The sequence below is a fragment of the Cupressus sempervirens genome, chromosome 6, assembly GCF_028749045.1.
Source record: "Cupressus sempervirens isolate cs-2001-9-10 chromosome 6, ASM2874904v1, whole genome shotgun sequence".
NCBI lineage: Eukaryota > Viridiplantae > Streptophyta > Pinopsida > Cupressales > Cupressaceae > Cupressus > Cupressus sempervirens.
The window spans coordinates 364182228-364202425 of NC_143123.1; the positions used below are offsets into that span (position 1 = coordinate 364182228).

Consider the following 20198-nt stretch of genomic DNA (forward strand, 5'->3'; position numbering starts at 1 on the left):
GTGTCTAGAACTTTCCCCAACGGCATAAAATTGCATATTTAAAAAATGTTTGTATATTGTCTAAGAGAGCTCTGTGTGATAGTTCGCAACTTTATCTTGCAAATTATTGTAATGAAGATGCACATGTGAGCTAACATATTGTAATTCTGAATTCTATAATTCCACATTTGCGGCAATAATAAGAAGGCCCCATTTTGTTCTCGCAAATTGTTGTTATTTCTTTGTTTTTGTAATGTGTTAAGCTATTAATTGGAGCACCCTTCATCACAACCTCACCACAACCTTATAACATATAGAAAAGGTGTAGGGACAAGCAAAGAAGGCAACGTTGCAGTAGGGTGAGCTCTAAGACACATGCAAGAAAAACAAGAACCATTCCAAAACACTTTTAACAACTATTAATGTGACTACCAACGTTTTAGGAAGTCAAACATCCCAATCACATTAAAAAAATTTATAAACAAAAAGAAATTTAAAAAAAAAAAAAAAGATTTCCTACATAAGAAAGGATGTTGTAAACGAAAATTGATGTTGAAGATTTTAGGATTTGATTGACAGCATTGAAAATATAGGGCCATATTTGAACAATTTCCTTAGAACCCACACGTTAACTATGCACTAAACTACTCAAATTTGTTACCATAGAACTCAATGTGCACATAAAACTAAACCAGTTTTGAAGTGATGCAAGGGAAATCGCTTGCCTTGATTCTCTAATCTCCATAAATGTAAGAACTGGCAGTGTAACCAAGTACACTTTCGGAAACCTACTTAATAGTGAAGCTCACATTTTCAAAAATTAAACCCCTGCTTGGGTTGGCTGTATGACTCTAAGAAAGAGATCCAAAGACAAGCAGCAAACATGAGATGTGCCTCAAACGATGTGCATAGAATAAAATAATAATAATGTTGTTGTATTCTTGTTCTTCTGTGAACAAAAATATATATGGTTTGTCCTTACTTCCAAATAGGCTCATAAATGTTTTCAAATAGAAACCCAGCACACAAATCAACCCAAATGTTTGCTAGGTCAGCTCACAACCACTAGTGGTAAGAAGCTTATAGGATAAAATTTAAATTTGAAAATTTGAAGTTCAAGCCTCAATTACAAAAATGGCCCGAACCATTTAGACATCATCTCTAGAATCAATTATAATCAAATTGTGAAATGGAAATGTAATAAATCTAATTCACTAAAAAACATGCCACTTGTATACTTATCATGACATCTGCAACACTAATCAAAACAGACAAAAACATAAACAAAAAAGTATAGATGTGCAATTTTCATCATTAAAAATTTATATGATAATCTCTACATCCCACTCGACTGATAAGAAATTAATCTGTTAATTCGAATGGAGGACTTTCCTGGAGATTGGAAAGAGATAGAATGTGCCTACTCGTCAAATTAATACTCCACGGGTCCAAGTATAACATATTAATGTCTATGCATATAGTTGCAATTTTCTAGTTCTCCCCATCTTTATCAAGAATTGCTGCCAGAATAGGAATTTTTCTGGAAAGCCCACCCAAATTCAATTGTTCCTAATACAATGAAGCAGAACACTTGCCCTAACAAACTCTCTTACATCATAATGCCTTCACTCCCTTCCTCCATTCCCTTAAGAATACCTGTTATCCAAAAGTTATAAAATGACATGGAAAATATCTTGATGAACCTTGCCTGTATTTCATTTCAATGGAAGTGAGAAAATAATGACATCTGACACTTAATCCTCTAACCTCATATATTCATAACATTTACAACAATAGCTGCATCATATGCAAAGGCAACAATGGCCAAAACCTTATTATACAATTCCAACAATGCTTGGTTACATTGCTGCAAGTTCATATGGCCATCATGAATCTAAAAATACAATAATTCTAATACTTCTCCTAGACGAACCCAATGCATTGTGTTTAAATGGCACTGGGATTCATGCCTGCAAGGATTCTGGGTAGAACTAAATTGAAAAACGGCCTTCGCTCAAATAACCGATCTCATTTTTTCTCAGAGATATAACCACCACATTAATTTACATAGACAGGAATATAGGCTCAATGCATTTTCAGAGCCTAATATGAACATAAGTAAACATCACAAATCTTGCTCCCTTTCAGAGTTTTCCATAACTGATGAGAGGGGTTCTCTCTCTAATTCCCTGACTTCAACAATTTCCTCAATCGCTCTTGTCTTACTCGCTTTCAGCCTGCTGCTGCTTGCTGATATCAACAGTTCACTCTCGTGATCTGCAGATCCTGCATTTCCATTTGCTACAGAAACAAAACCTACATATTCAAATGCCTTTCTGTCTGTGTGTGATGAATTATTCCTTTGCGACTTAACCTTGTCTTGTCGACCTCTACGCACGGCTTGCTGGATATGTCGCTCATGTTCTTTTAATAACTCATCAACATTTCCAGAAGGTGGAAGCAGTGGCCCTGAGTAATGTATTCTATCCCCTTGACCACCATAGCCCTGCTAGTTCCATATAAGCAACAAACCACACAAATTTAATCACTAACATAAAAAACTCAACAAATGACAAATACTATGGAAACCTATATCACAAATTCAAATCTTACAGAATAAAAAGCCAACTTTTATTACCATAGTAGGTTCTTTAGAAGCAACCCTTTCTTCCCTTCGAAAATGAGTTGTAGGCAACTCTTGCAATTGATAATTATCTAAGCCTTTGAATGATTCTTGTTGCTGAACCTGAGGCCAATCTTGTTTTATTGAATGTTCAGGAACTTCGAGATATTCATGTTTGCCATTATTATAGATGCCATCTACTGCATCAATATAATTGTGTTGTGGCATGCTACTACGCTCCCTGTGTGGATCTATGCCAGCATTACTTCTTGCTGCTACTAAACTAGAGAAATTTGACAAGTCCGCCCCAGTTTCGGGTCCATAAGCCCCTTGCTTCTTAAATTCAGGGAGTGCCGATTGCTTTGGGCGTGATGATGATCGACTTGGTGCCATCCGTATATCATCTTCCTTCAACTTCTTTCCCCACGTTGAAGTACGTGAATATGTATTTGATAGTGGGCCAGAATGAGAAGGCCCTGCTTGTTGAGAATACCCGCGAGAGGAGCCACCTGCTTCAGTGAAGAGTTGCACTGGCCTTGGAGGATCAATAGGAAATCCAACAGCATCATACTCCTGGTGAGAATTGAACTTCTCACTCTTGCTTTTAGAAGATGCTTGTGAGATCATTCGCCGCTTCTGAAACACAGCAAAACTAAGCATGAGAAGAATCCAAGATTGTGTCTACAAAAGAAGGGAATCAAGAATGTGCAGCTAAAAGAGAATTTTGAGATTAAGTCTTATAATTCATAATATAAAAAGAAAAGTTGATTTTTCATTCCGAATGACTCATCAGAATTTGCTTAAATTTGACAGATAAATCAAAAGTATAACCTGTATGGATGTTGCTAATTCTGCATTAGCATCTGGGGCCGGAATAGCTCTAGATTCCCGTGGCAATCGTCTAGAAGCATCAGATCCTCGTCCTCTTCCTACTGCTGCTCTTTGCCTGAAACAAACAGAAAATAAGCAATTTACACAGACAGGAGTAAAAGATATACCATTACATTATCCATATCAAACAAGCCGGAGACTTTTTTTGGAAGACATTATCATTCAAGAAAGACATAATTCAGTGCTTATTTGAAAAAAAATTGGCATGATGCAGATAACTATGTGCACTTGCAAGTGAATTTGCATGACTTAAATAACATGTCAAAGGGACAGCTGTGCACTGTTTATGAAAGAATAATGAGCATCTCTTCATACAAGAGCTCTAGCAACCGTTTGATTGATCAAATCAATCTAAGAGTTAAAAACAACAAATGAAATATAAAGGCTAATCTTATTTGGACATCAATCGTTGAAATGTGGTTGCAAGGTTTTGACATAATATTTGACGTTTAAATTGGTTGAAAGACAGATTTAAAACCTAAAATGAATGTTTGTTTGGGAAGGCAACCCATAAGATTTAACCAAGCAATCACAGAAAAAAGTATTATCTATTAATCAGATTGCATTCATGCATTATCCTCCAAATGTTTACTACAGTTTTTAACACTGGCAATAGAATTGGCATCCTTTAGCCAAACTTTAACCAATTCAAGTGCTTCTTGTTATTTAACTGAGAATGTATGAGTTCAAAACCTGTAATTTAGTTCCCCAATGTAATTTTTTTATACCTTCTTGCATCCTCATCGCGAATTTTTGCATCAAACTCCTTGCTTGGTGGGTATTTAGGCAAGCTTGAAGGATCACAGGCAAGTGGCTTTGTGGAGAAGAACTGTGCAAAAGTAAACGAAACAGTGGCAGAGTTAATAAATGAATATTTCATAAAATCAATGCATCAGTGCATGTAAACAAAATATTTAGAATAATTACGAGACGTGTGAATAACTATCTATATTTACTCGTGTAAATCTGAAAAGGCCATTTTCAGAATGTGTTCTCAAGGAGAAGTTCTGTGCAAACTATATCTACAAACTAATTTGTTCAAATTATGATTAATTATTGTCTTTTTTACATAACAATTTGTAAACAAAACAGAATAGTAAACCTTGTGAACAAGTTATATTTTCACCGAACAAATAGATGGAAAATGAAGCAATAATTATAAGACTGCTGAGGGAATTAAATAGTAAATGCAGACAACATGAGATACATATGATAACATCTGGACGAGCACAAGTTAAAACTCATTCTGTAGGCCTACACAAAAGAACAGTTTTTTTGTGAGGCTCATGCATTAGATGTGTTTGTATGCACACAATAGAAAGTAGAACAATAAAGTTTTGTGAGGCATTTAGTTTCCACCTCATTAAAAAGAATATATTGTTCCTTCTTGGAAGTGAAGTACTACAGTCTCCAATAAAATGGGAACACATAAAGATCATCATATTTTTTTCTAGGATATAATAAGGATTTTCAATATTGCCAAAATTCAATGAGCTGAAAATAAAGAGCCAAATACATTGTAGTACAGTAACAGCTACACCCCATAAAATACTCTTTGAAGCAACTACCACAAGAAGTACAAATGACAAGAATAAAGGGGCATCAAATGCCCCATTAGCAAACTTTTTAGATGGCAGTAACAGGAGGAACTCCTGACTTACTTCAAAAAAATGCCCAGGTGGCTACCAAAGCAGCTGACAAAACATGTATCTCAAAATAATGAAATATGGATCGGTTTGTCAGCTGATGATGGAGGATAGTTTGGTCTTGGAGTGAGATATGAAATGAATGGTTACATCCACAAATTGCTTTTGAGGGGTTTAATACGTAGATTTCCAGTGGCCTGAGTCTCAAACCCTAGTTTTTCCAAAATGTGGCCACTTTCTGCAGAACAAGCATATCAATCTCAAAGCTAAAGAAGAAATACCTTCTAAGTTCATGTTTGGCTTTGGTTGTGTCCTGCCACATGGTCTATGGTCAAATTTAGTATTCAAGTCTTTGGTATGTATTCAAATCTCTGGGAATGTCATACGCAGGTTTGTTGTGTTGCAAGAATGACCAACATTAGAATGCCAAACTATGCTCAGATGTGTGGAGTTAATTCAAAAAATCTGTTAGCAAAATATCTTGCTAAATTGGCAAGCCTGGAACAAATTCAAATATCAATTGTATATAGTTTAAATGCTCAGCATTCCATTAATATGGGCACCAGGTAAAGGAGCATCCTTCTGAAATTTGAAAGGAGATATGAACAGTGGAGATGAAACCTTCCTTGGTCCATAGAAATTTGTTTGCACAAAACGGGGGTCAAAGTTCAAAATCCAAGCATTACATCATCCATGTTATGCAGCGCTGGTAAATCTCGTGGCCTTTGCCCCATTAATTTTTGTCAAATCTTTCCACCTAACTACTTCTTAGCACTGCTTCTTGCAATAGAAGAACGTCAGGTTTCTCATTACTAATTAACCTAAGTTATCGGGCTCAGACCCTGCTAGGTGGATCTGGGACTCGGTTTGCGGCGGGTTCCCACAAGGTCCATATTCCGAACTGTAGGTTTGTCTGCAGGCAAACCCACAGTCCGAAATACTGACCCTATGCGGACACACCGAGGACCTGGGAGAACCTAAGTAGAGGTCAAATTACCAAGTCAACGCAAATATCTTTTATTGTTTTTAGAAACATGTCCTATATTATCTCTTATTGCTGGATGGAGAAAAAGGACGTCTAGGTCGGCTCGTACTCAGTTCTTTCTAGCAATTGCTAAGCATTGTAATGCAATCTTTCAAAACTATGACATGTAAAAGCTTGATTCAATACAATATAGTATTATTCACAGATTTGTACTCAGCTCTTGTACCTTTAATCAATGGAAGAACTATTTTTACTTTCTCAGGAGCTGTCTATTGTGTGAATCTCAGAAAATGGTTGATGAGATCCTGTGATACTATATTTTTTATCCTAAATTTTGGTCCCATTTTCATCACAGATATGCAGAAATATATGTATGTTTCATGACTTGTATTTATCTAGTTGTACAATAATTTAGTTCTGAGAATGCTGTGATTAAAACCTCTAAAAGAAACTTTTAACTCCTCCCAAATCCTCGCTTGGATTTGAAACTCATAATGAAAGTTTGATGCAACACAATAAAATCTTGAATTATGTTTTCTGTAATTTAGCTTATTAAATTGAGTAATCAACGGACAGGAATCATAAAACATCTAATGTATCATAATACACACACACACACTCACCAGACCCACCCATGAACCCAAATGAGATTTTTTTTTGCCCCAAGCCACGAATCCGAACTCAAACCCAAATCCAACCCTGAACCTCCTCACTTGGATTTGAAACTTGTTATGAAAGTTTGATGCAACACAATAAAATCTTGAATTATGTTTTCTGTAGTTTAGCTTATTAAATTGAGTAATCAATAGACAAGAATCATAAAACATCTCATGTATCACCTCCTATTGTGACTTGCACCAGCTCATAAAATCTCTCTCATAATATATATATACACACACGCACTCACTCGCCAGACCCACCCATGAACCCAAATGGGATTATTTTTTGCCCCAAACCACGAACCCAAACTCAAACCCGAATTCAGACCTCAACCTCCTCGCTGGATTTGAAACTCGTTATGAAAGTTTGATGCAACACAATAAAATCTTGAATTATGTTTTCAACTTTTCTGTAGTTTAGCTTATTAAATTGAGTAACCAACAGACAAGAATCATAAAACATCTCATGTATCACCTCCTATTGTTACTTGCACCAGCTCATAAAACATCTGATGTATCATAATGCATATTTATTTATTTATACAAACACACACACACTCACTCACCAGACCTACCCACGAACCCAAATGGGTTTTTTTTTGCTCCAACCCACAAACCCGAATCTGGCCCTGAACCCGAACCCGAACCAGCAACTTTGTAATTAAACCTTCTACCAACATTCTAAAGGTATGGAAAAGCAATACTCACTAATTAACCCTAATTTATTCAGAAAACATCTCTTTATGGAGCACATTCGTTTAAGTTTCAAGCCAATGGAAGAAAATGCCTTAAAATGCTCATGTTTGACTTTCTTCCCACAAGATTAATCATCAACCTAAGTCTTCCAGACAAGGAGTTTCACAGCCAGATTTGTTTGTATGTCCAAAGATGACCACAGGTAGTAGAGAGATAAACAATGCTCACTTATGTGTTGAGCTGGATATAAATCACCCGCTACCACAGACTGTGAAACTAAAATTGGCTGACCTGGATTGAATTCAGCTACTGATTACGAGTGCATAACATCGGGTGCAGAGCATGTGATGAGTGCAGGCACCTGGTAAGCGGTTGTTCTTTAGAACTTCGCTAAGAGGTATGAACAGCAGTCACCCTAATAAATTTAAAGGTTACAAGTGGCAGAGACATAAGTTATGGGAACAGATTTCATTCTGTTGATCATGGCCTCTGATGGACAAGATCACAGAGTGTAGTGCTGGTCAAGAGATAAAACATAGTACCACTCTGGATGACCTCTAGGAAAGTTCCGGTGCTTTGCACCTATGATCATCACCTAGATGCAATATCGTAGCCTTCTTAACCTCAAGGGTCCTCTCCAACAAGATGAAGTAGCTCACATATCTAGTTTCAAGATTGAAATCTTCCTTCTTAGAGGTGGTCTTGGATAGAGCTAGTAAGGTTTTATAGTTTCAAATGAACATATTTGTCTCTAGCTTCTACAACCTTTGTTTACACCCAATCTATCTTCCTATTGTCCAAGGCAGGAACACACTAGCGGGTTAAAATGTGTTTGTTAAAACCCTCTTACCATCATGACAGCTTGTCTACAAACACATACTAAATTGGTATCAACCTATATAACATTTGAGGCCCTAACTAACAGAAATTTTAGGCACAATAATAGAGCAACAAAGATTAAACAAGAGAAAATATGGTGCTTCATGTTTTTTCAATCAAATCCATCACCTCTTTATAGGATTCTCGTAAACCTATTTTATATGGAACTCCCCAAATAATTGAATCAATTTTCTCAGCTCCATCAGTCAAAGTGGAAATTATATCTTCCATGGAAGCATTTTCTTTGTTCAATGTGAACGCACTATTACCATAACTACGAGGCATGCTATTTAACAGATAAATTTTGCATCAGCATCACGTTAAGCATTTATCCCAGCTAATTGATTCAATAGGGAATGAAATTTATGGATATGTTAAACAATCAACCTTAACAATATCTTCTTTAAACCTATCTTTGCAATCAATGATTTTGATCCAGACACATTCATATCATCCCACGCTTACTTTAAAGTCTTCAATAAGAAGATATGGTGGAGGTATGCATCTGAAAATCCAGGACTAATCAAAGGTATTGCTCTTCAATCCTGTGCATCCATCAGCATCAATTGGCCTTGTTCTTACTCAACTTATCCTGTAGATCCTTTACAAAGAATCAAATGTAAGATGATTTGCCACGAGTTGAATTCTAAATCTTCAAATTTTTCTATCAATAAATTGTTTTTCTCCACTAAACGACCAACTAGCTGGCTAACTCCCTGTAATCTTAAAAAAAAATTGATGGTGTTGAGTTCCACTTATAATGCAGCTTGATCATTTTACAAATTTGCAGTGAAACCCAGGGACTCGCACCCCCCCTCCAAACCTCAAAGTACCTGTCCCCGAGACATCCCAGCACCAGGTACTTGGAGTGCCCATGTACCCCCACCTCCAACATTCCACAAACACAATGCCGCTGGGATGGGTACTTGAATTTCTATTTGAATTTTGATTTTTGAATGTTAATATTGGATATGTAATATGTTACTATGTTGAATGTTTAATGGTTCTAGTTTGTGTTGCAATTTTGCTATCTTCAAGAATTTCAATTTGGTATGTTATAGTGAATCATCATTTCATAACTAGCATTTCTAATTCTATATGTATAGTATACAACACCCCTCCCTGCTTCATTGTCCCCTTGCTACCATCCCCTGGCTGTTCACCCATTACCCCAAAATTGAGTCCAGTTGTCCTCCTGTCCCGGAAACTCATCCCAACATATCCCAATGCTGGTGTTACACTGTTTGACACTATAATTAACAACTTACACAAATATCTCTATTTTAAACAAAATTTTAACTTTATATGATAATTATTTATGTTTTCCATCTCCTTGAACCCCTCTATTTTTCGGAGATCTTTGCTAAAGGATAGCTTATTCTTCAAGAGAAAATAAAATGCCACCCACAGGAAAATGAGTGCCACAGCAACCCTTGAACATAATTCACAGAATGTGATATCCTTCCTTGAGATCACTCTCACCTTCAAGAAACTCAGCCACCCCCTCATGATGAAGGAAAACATAATTAAATATCTAGTCAATTCGATAAGCAAAGTTCCACAAAATCAAAGATTGATATTGCAGCTGCTTAATCATGAGGTCGATCAAGAATAGGGATCAATTGACTGCTCGTATCATAACAGAGATGTTAGGCCGAACAAAAGAAGCAGCAAAAAATACAGTGCTTCATGTATTTTCGATCAAATACATCACCCCTTTATAAGATTCTCATATTCTATCTTATTGGTAACTTCCAAGACAACTTTCCTATTAATATTGAGTTGTTTTTTATTACTCAATACATACCATAATTTCAATTACCTATTTTAACAAACTATAACGAAAATTTATTTCATGCAGCCTGTGATGCAATATTCAAAATGCTTAACTCTATGTAATCAACAGCTCTACGAAAAATAACAGTCCAATTGTAGATGTATCATGTAATAAGGATGAGTAATTGATCTCTAATTGCAAATATCATTTCACAACCCATGATAATTAAACGGGTCATTCTTATCCAAGTTCGGCCTATGTCCTCCATCATCTTAGAATACTCTCTATCAAATAGGAGTTCATATAATCCAAAGAGGTCATATGTGAACGGATGAACGGATGACATTTAGATTTTGCAACATTTCTGTAAAATACGAAGAACATGCCACATAAAAATGGGATGCCATGTGCCATGGACAAGAAAAAGTTTGTCAATTGAAGAATATGCAACTTCTTGTGACTCCACACATTCAGCATCCTTGCAACACTAGTAGCTCTTCTCTTCCTTTGCTAAAACTTGACACCTTTGAACTTGAACATCCTTGGTATGTGTAGATTTAGGCATGGTAGATTTCATTATCTCTATTGGCTAATTCTTATTTCTAGCCTTACCTTCCAAATACAACCTTGACACCTCGCTTCTTAAATAAGGTTATATTTCACCACCTCTTACCCCATGGTATGCACAAAATTTGATTTTAAAGCCTAATCTAGGCAAAATTTGTCAATTGAATAATTTGCAACGTCTCGCCATTCCACACATCCAACATCCTTGCAACACTAGTAGCTCTTCTCTTCCTTCACTAGAACCCTGACACCTTTGAAACTAAACATCCTTGGTACGTGTATGTGTAGGCATGGTAGATGCTATTGTCTCAATTGGCTAATTCTTATTTCTTGGCTCACCTTCCACATACAACCTAGACACATTGCCTTCTTAAATAAGATTATTTTTCACCACCTCTTACCCCATGGTATGCACAAAATTTGATTTTAAAGCCTAGTCTAGTTAGCCTTGTTATCCTTGTGTTACGACAAAACCAATGTCTACTACACTTAATTTTTTCATGTTTTGTCTATAGCAATTGCAAAATGAACTTTTATGAGATTGAAAGGGCTTTGTGCCTATGTTATTAGAAGAGGTGAAGGGAATTCAAAAGGCTTACTGCTTACTTCACCTACAATACCCTCACATGCAAAAGAGCCCCCACAACCACTATAGCTTATTTGTTGATTCTCAAACTCATAACTATTATAACCTTCATTTTTGTTTTTTCCTTTTTTTTTAAATGAAAAAGAAACCATAAAATTTTACTTTTTTAACTACCAAATCTTTTGAAACTTTGACAAAGAAAAAACAAAAAAATTGTAAAGGATTTGTGTAAATGGATGCTAAACTTACAACAAATGATTTAGTTTTAAATGGTAAGCCTGTATACTCCTCGTTTTGCTATTGCACTACTTCTTAATCTTCTCACAAAATGCAAAAAGACAAATAAAGGCATTGTATGTTTTAAGAGTTTTTTATATTGGGTTTAGCATTGTTGTAAAGGGGTGTGGAAGGCCTTTCAGGCCTGTTGTTCCCCTATTGTTCCCTTCACATCATTTCCAAAATGTGCTCTTAATTTTTCTAGGTTGGGGTTGGCCTAAGAACATTACTTAGTCATCCCTACATCCTTGAAACATCCTCAGTACAAGAACATCCTAATTTCCCTAGCGAACACATTCCCATGCAAGAGAAAATTTCGATAACTAATTTTTCATATATGATTTTTTATAATATTTTACTACCTATCCCAAAATTTGTGTTACACTAGGGAAAACACCGCTTATTAAATGGTTTGTAAGCCACAACACTTATTGAAGGAATTACAAATCTTGGTTGTGATCAAAGCTCTAAGGATAAGCATGCCCTAGCAGAAATGAGTGAAACACTAGAGTGTAATGTCCCTTTTTGAAATAGAATTTAATTATTAACAATAATAACATTAACGTGACTTGCTGAGCATGTGAGTGTGGAGTGCTGCTCAAGTTAACAGGGTCTAATTATAACCAATTAATTTGATTTGCCTTTATATGGGAAGGGGGGCGCTTTATTGGCAGAACATTGTGTATGAAGTTTGTTGCAAAAGCCATGGATGCGTCGTTTTCAGTCGATTCAACCAGACAAATAAAATCCTTCAAGGGCCCGGCAAGTTGAGAGAGGGTGAAGGGTTTGCTGAAATATAAAACAGCGGAGATGATTTCAGCAGTGCTTGGTGTGATTGGGGAGCAATTTCAAACGAAGGCTATAAAAAGAAAAACAAATCTGGATGTCATCTCAGTTTTTGTTGCGTGCGGCTTAGAGTTGAATGAGAGCACCCAAGAAGTTGAGAGGATAACGCGAGCCCTGTTTGAGGAAGATTTACTTTGTGAGTTGGAATCGATTTTGGAATGGTCTGTTCCTGGGCTTGGTGCAGATTTTAGTGAATGCTCAGCATGAAGATGAAGGGCGTCGTTACGGATATGTGACATTTCTTCGCTGGAGAGAAAAAGTGGATAAGCCCCTGATGTTTCAATGCGCTGAGGAGACATGGCAAAGGGTGAAGAGGGAGCTGGAGTGAGTGGAGTAACCTGGGAACGGAGATGTTGGTGCTATTTTTAGGGAGGCACCCTGTCAACGACGCAGCCACCATGGACAAAGGGCTGCACAGATGGTGGAATAAGTTTCAAAAGTAGTGGTTTGTTTTTTGACCTTTCTGATAATCTGAATTGTTGTGTTTGCTTTGGATGGATGGTGTTACTGGCATGGAAATACAGAGAGGCTATATGTGGAAAGGCTAGCACTGCAGGTTTTGGAAGTATGGAGCAAAAGAGGAAACCCATGGACAGGATTGCAGCAGCCTGCTAAAGATTAAGTCATGCAAAGACCTACGTCTATTTTGATAAACACTGGTTTTGTTATTGGTTTTGGACATAGTCTATTTCACCAGTGTTATTGTTTCTTTGTCGAATCATGAACAGCTCGAATATGTGTAGAACTGCTATGCAGTGATAGGGTGAATGTTTTATAAATAGTGTATGTTACTATGGGGTAGTATAGATAATCTAGACTTAGTATGGTGAGCTGGTGAGTTGCAGATGGATTGAAGTTTTTATTGTAAGTCTAGCTTTAGTATGGTGAGCTGGTGAGTTGCAGGTGGACTGAACCTTTTATTGTAATGAAGCTACGTAGATGTGTTAATCCTTTTCATTAATAAAATACCTATTACCGACCCAAAAAAAAAAAAAACAGTTTGATGAATGGCCAAAAGGCGTGAAATGAAAAGTTGGACCTCCCTCAAACATGAGATATAAAACGGAGAAGAGAACATTTGACAAGGAGTGGAGAGGAAGAAAGAGGGGAGCTAGTGAATCAAGGGAGGATTAATGAAAGAAGAGAAGAAAGGAAGTAAATAAGGAAGCACCTCTTTGAAGGGGTAGAAATTACGAAGGGTTGTACTCTGCAAAATGGTGCTAATTCTGAAAGGTTGTGATTCTTTAAAAGGGCAGAAATTATAATGGATTGTAATATTCTAAAGGGTTCTAAATGTGAAAGGTTGTGACTCTTCCAACGATAGAAATTATGAAGGGTTGTAATCTTTCAAAGGGTGTGGTAACTGTGAAAGGTTGTGACTATTGCCAAAAGGGCAGACATGATAAAGAGGTGTGACCTCATCCCTCGGATAACAAAGAAAAGGAAAGAAAAGTTTGCTTGAGGAAGGCATCCAAGAGGGGACCATCATACGGAAAGAAACATCTGATATATGACCCAATAATGAGACCTGACTGAAATAATAAGCTATCAATCAGGAGACATGATTCTTTTAATGGATCTCTTTATAAAGAGGTGTCTCCTCAATGAGATATGAAGGTATAAAGGGATTTAGAAATTAACATGCAAGACATTAAATAGGAATAAGAACAGAACAGTAATTAAAATCATTAATTAAGGATAAAACAGAAAAATTATCCATTGAATCATTTAAGTCTGAAAAGTAACCAGCTATATACATGTATAGCTTTAGCCAGTTCCTCAAGAATCCTTGAATAACATTATTCAAGGAATCAATAGTAGATCCACTAAGAGTCTGAGGAAGAGCAACTATTCACTGGAATTTAAAAAGAAAATATTAGAAGTTGTGAAAAAAAATAGTAGGCAGTTGCAGGAGTACAGGTCCCCTAAATAAGTAGATACCAATTGAGCCCAGTTGCGTGTGGAGAAAAAGGTTAGATTGACATGGTTGTTTGACACTGTTGGGCTTAACTGTAAAAGGAAGGTCTCTTGGCATCTTGTGGTGGTTTCCCCTCAAATTTTTAATATAGTTAAAGGCTAAAGCTATAGTGTGCATGTTTACAATAGGAATTTTCATTACTATTCTGTTTGATGTTAATTGATTATTTTCCTAAATTCAATTGTAATTGCTTAATTTAGTGAAAGAATACTCTTGTAAATATATTGCATTATTATATTTATTATTTTTAGGTAAAATCAAGTATACTACCAAAAGGGGACATTTGCAATTGGTATTAGACCATTAATCCTACAAGCCTTCTGGAAAAGCCTACTTTATATATCGTGCAATTAGGGTTAACTATTCAGCCCTCTTCTTATGAACAAAGTCAAGTAGGCCAACAATTGCACTTCTATACACGTGTGTGCCTTTCACATGTATGCTTCTTGTCTTACAAGCATTTATGTGTATATACTATACTTCATGCTTTACATGTATTTATGTGTATGTTCCCTGCCTTACGTGTATTCATCCGTATACTTCATGCCCTATGTGTATTTATGTGCATGCCTCAAACCTTACATCTATTTATGTGTATACTTCATACCTCATGTGAATTTATTTGTATACTGCATGTCTTGTGTGTATTTATGTGTTTGCTTCATGCCTACTGTGTTTTTGGCATGTCTATTCCATGCTTAACAACTATAAAAATGTCAAATCCATCTAAACTCTACAAAAGCTTTCAAATGCTGCAATGAAACCTGATCTTATCAAGAAAATTGACAGTCGCCTTTAGGCATATATCTCGTGTTACTTTACAAAAGCCTATAATTAAGATATTTGAACCTTCCATGATGCTTCAGGGACAGGGGTAAGTAAGGTGTATTAACTGCAAGAACTATTATAGCCTCCATGTTGAAAAACTAATCAAATAAAAATATTAAAGTCCAATCAGAAAATGTCATTAAATAAAATATTCATGAAGACATTCAGATGATCAAAGACTGCAATTTATATTTATTCCTCTGACAAGTGATAAGAACAACGATACAGTGAAAAAAAAACATATACATTCAACACTATCTTCAGCTTGACTCGTATTTATGAAATACAACCCCTTCACCAACTGTGAAAAATTACTCCCTTGGTTTCAAGGACATTGGAGGGAAAAACCAGGGTCTTGGGTAATATCAGATTAACAAAGGCATAAACAACTCACAGGAAATCAGATGGGATCACCATTCAGCAAACTGCAAAAGAGTGACTTGTATTGAAAATAAATCCTAGGGTTCTAATCACCATTTCTATTGTTATGTTTCTTGAGGCTCCAGGTTTCTGTTTAAGATCTGCAGGAAAATTAGTGTTACAACATTTATAAATAGTTTCCAAAATAAAGATTATCTTCCTTCTTATATTAGGCTCATGGTGCTCAAAAGCAGCTTTAGATATTAGTCACAAAAAATGCCCTAATCAACATTTAACAGTGACTTCCCAAATTTAGATTTCATTTTCAACAACAAAACTAATTGATGCAAATGTATTGATAAGAAGAGATGCTCTTCCAGCTTCTTGCTAAACTTATCCAACAGAAGGTTTCCCTTCAATCCACTAAGTTTTTCAAATTGGGGAACCATTAAGGATAGTACATAACACTGAAGTTTGGTAGTGATAAGGAATAAAGAAAAGACATTCGTGTTTGAATTAAATAAACATGCTTTCACAAAACACATTCAATTTTTTCAATGATAAAACCCAAGAACAGTTGGTCTCTTTCATGACACATAACAAGCACAAAATCTGCAAGTAATCCACAAGTTAACAAAACAAAGTGGAGTCAACTGTAAAACCCTTGAGCCCTAAGGTTCCCAGGGAATTTAAAGATAACACATATGCAACAAACTAAATAAACACTTCCAAGCCAACAACTCAAGCATTGATCTCAACTCAATGCAGTAACACATCAGAATCATGCAACTAAACAAATACAACACAGCATCTACTCAACATGTGACAAGGCATAATCATTAATCTGAAACATCATCATTAGCTGCAATTGAAGCACACAAATGCTAAACTATTCCATACACACACAATGCGAATTTGCAAGAAGTGCAAAACAATCAATGTGCAGCAGCAATTTATCTACAGCATCCTCCTAGAGAAGAAAGAGTAACAAATAGCTTGTCGAGCCCAAAAGTGGGAAGTACCAATACAAAATTGAAATAACTTGTCATCATCACAACTCCACAAATCAGATTCCCATACCACAATGACATGTTTAACATAATACAAGATCTATCGCAAATATAAATCATTTATCAAAGTACCCATTGTAAATCCAACTTAGTCACTCTACAGTACCCACTATAGATGAGGCAAGGATGTAACTTATGCCTCAGAAATTGCCAGGATACATATTTTTCATCTTCTTATTATGGTATTCAGTGGAAGGAACCTGGAATGATCATCTCACAAAACTCACACTAGTGCACATGCATTCATAGTAGTAGTTCATACAAAAGAAAGAAATTAATTTATTGGATTCCTCACCTATCTATGATCAAATTCTAGTGCGGAATACAGATCTTTTATTGGAAAAGAGGGAATTATGTTTTCTAACAAGGAGTTGGATCTTTATAAAAAGCAAAGACATTGCAAAGTCCAAAGCCATTTTCATTTTGGGAATCATCTTGAACATGATCTCCACGGTCATCGCTTGAAGAAGAGCATCCTTGGGCAGGATGGACTGTAATGTCCAATTTAATAAAAAATCATAAACAATAATAATAACAATATAATATACAAGAATAAATTAAGATATAACTTAATTTTTTATTCAGGTTTAATGAATGGACAAAAGGCACAAAATGAAAAGATGAGTCTTCCTCAACCATGAGGTATAAAAAGGAAAAGAGAACTTCGTTAGAAGGGGATTGAGAGGGCAGAAGAAAGAGGGGAGCACATAAATCAGAGAAGGATTAATGAAATGAAAAAAGGAATGGGAAATAAGGAAGTGACTCTTTCAAGAAGCAGAAATTATTGTACTCTTTCAAATGTAATAATTGTAAAATATTGAAACTCTATCAAATGGCAGAAATTATGAGGGCTGTACTGTTTCAAATGGTGCTCATTGTGATAGGTTGTTACTCTTTGAAATGGCAGAAATTATGAAAGGTTGTACTCTTCCAAAGGGTGCTGATTGTGGAAGGTTGTGCCTCCTTCAAGTGCAAACATGATGAAGAGGTGTAACCTCAACCCTTGGATTGGAGAATTTCAAGGAAAGAGAGTTCATTTGAGGAAGGCATCCAAGAAGTGATTATCATATGTAAAGAAACATATGATCTATGATCAGAAAATCAGACCTGACTTAGATAATAAGGCAGCACTCAGGAGATGTGATCCTTCAAATGGATCTCTTTGGAAAAAACAAATATGTTGTCTATGAGATATGAAGGTATAAAATATAAAGGGAATAAGAAATTAACATGCAAGACATCAAATAGGAATAAGAACAGAACAGTAATTCAGATCATTAAGAATGGATCAATCAGAAGGATTATCCATTGGATCAGGAAAGTCTGAAAGGTAACCAGCAATATACATATACATGTATACTTTTTGAGTTCCTCAAGAATCATTGGATAAGATTACTCAAGGGTTCGATTGCAAATCCGCCAAGAATCTTAGGACTAGCAATCCTTCATTGGATTTTCATAAAGCAATCATATTAGAAACTGTGAAGGACACAGGGTTTTTGGAAGGGTATTGAGATTGCCAGGGGAATAGATCCAACCACCCACTCACAATTCGCAGACGACACCTGCCTCTTTGAGGAGGCTTCAATAAAGGAGGCGGTAGTCATGAAACAGGTTCTGGATTCCTACAGCCTAGCCACAGGCAGTGAGTCAACTGGCAGAAGTTGGCAATCTTTTTCTTCAATACAGAAGTAGGATCACAGAAGGCGATTGCAAGATTGTTTGGGGTTTGAATTGGGCAACTTCCAGGTAAATTTCTTGGGACTCTGCTATTTGCTGCGGCTCATAAGGCAGGACTTTGGAAGGACTTAATAGATGGGTGCACGGCCAAGATGGAGGGGTGGAAGAGCAAGCGACTCACTTTAGTTGGCCACATCCTCATGTTGACAACAGTGATCTCTGCAATGCCACTTTATCCCATGACAGGATAAATTCCCACTAATGGCATGAGACAAAGTTTGCAAACCAAAAGGGGCCGATGGTGCTGATTTTACGAACTGGAAGCTTATCAATGAGGCAATGGGAGCAAAGCTTGTCTGGCTAATGTATTTTGTGGGCCAAATATTTGGATAACAAATGACAGAGAAAAATATTTACTATTGAAAACCCCCCTAGAGCATTGGTGCTGCGGAACTTCCAGATGAGTTGTTGGCAGCTAGTTACTGATCATCTTACTTGGCAGCTGGATAATGGGCAAAAGGCCAATTTCTGGAATGAATTTTAGGATGGTCTTTTGGTAATGACACATGAAGGAGTCACACAGAATATTATGGAAGCTACTTCTTGGCAATGGGGCAATAAGGTATGTGATTTTGTGGACTTGAATCATTTTGAGGAAGGTCAGATTCTCAACTGGAAGGACCCAAACACCTTGGGACTCTCGGCAAAGGATAAATCTATTTTGGAAGCTATTTTCAAGAGCAGATCAGTGGTCGGATCTTGAGAGCAGGATGAGGTGAAGTGGTGCGGTGCCTGTTAATGTTTGTAGCTTATATCGGATGACATTTCAATATAATTGATTTACCATGTCTTTGGCCAATGATAGTTCAAAGTACGATATTGATTATGGTTCGGGTATTGTTTTCAAACTCTCTTAATTTCCTTGTCTGATGTAGCAGATCACATCATCATCGACGGCTGAGTCAGATTAAAATGCATTATCGCATCACATGATTATGGCAAGTTAGTTTCTCGGGCACCGCTCTTTTATGTTTTTATTGTCATATTATTATTGATCTTGTTTTATCATCAGGATAGTTATCCATCACCAATTTGTTAATGATTAATACTAATCTTGTTTTCAAACCGATGGAAGCAGAATTAGACTCGCCGATTAGACTCGCCGCTTGGGTAATATATTGGTTGGTGTTTTCTCTCGTGATATATATTTAAGGGGGCAAGAATTCTCCTTTGAAACACACATAATATCAAAGTGCTATTACAAAGTGGGGATCTCAGTATAAGGTTCATACCAAAATCTAAATTTATAAATCTAATCAAACTTTAACATGGTATCAGAGCCAGTCTAAGAGATGATTCAGATTAAATTTATTTAATCGATGCACTCAAACATTATTAAACACTAGTTATCAAAATGATAAGCAGAATGAGGATTGAAGATATACTCAAAGTTGCTTCAAATTTTGAAGCATGGAAATTATGTATAATGATGATACTAAGAAAACAAAAATTAACAATGATTGTGGAAAATCTTCTGAAAAATAAGAAGACTGATGAATGGGAAACTGACAACACCAAAACAATGGAATTATTAGTAGATGGAGTAAAAGATCATCTACTACCTACTATCACAAAATTGGACTTTGCATATGATATGTTCAAAGCTCTAGAAGACATGTTCGAGATCAATAACGCTAGTAGGATTCTCACTTTGAAAAATCAACTCAATAATATAAAAATGAAGAAAGGAGAGTCCATCACATCATACTTTATGCCGATAACAAAGTTAAGAAACCAACTATTAACAACTGGTCACAACTATGAAAGCAAAGAGTTAATTATGGTATCATTAAATGGGCTGCCTTTTCCATG

At 36.1% G+C, this 20198-nt stretch overlaps 1 protein-coding gene across 1 annotated transcript in view; it reads right to left on the minus strand.

Annotated features, from left to right (window-relative positions):
- Positions 1 to 1727: 1727 nt before the first annotated feature.
- LOC149552591 (putative serine/threonine-protein kinase At1g54610) overlaps positions 1728 to 20198 on the minus strand; it is a 52173-nt gene continuing 33702 nt past the window's right edge. Inside the window, exons 5-8 of the mRNA XM_089788189.1 lie at positions 4222 to 4322; positions 3434 to 3548; positions 2618 to 3238; positions 1728 to 2485 (exon numbers count right to left, since the gene is read on the minus strand). Coding sequence (XP_089644315.1) covers positions 2105 to 2485; positions 2618 to 3238; positions 3434 to 3548; positions 4222 to 4322 — 1218 coding nt within the window. The 3' untranslated portion in view covers positions 1728 to 2104. The remainder of the gene's footprint in view (positions 2486 to 2617; positions 3239 to 3433; positions 3549 to 4221; positions 4323 to 20198) is intronic.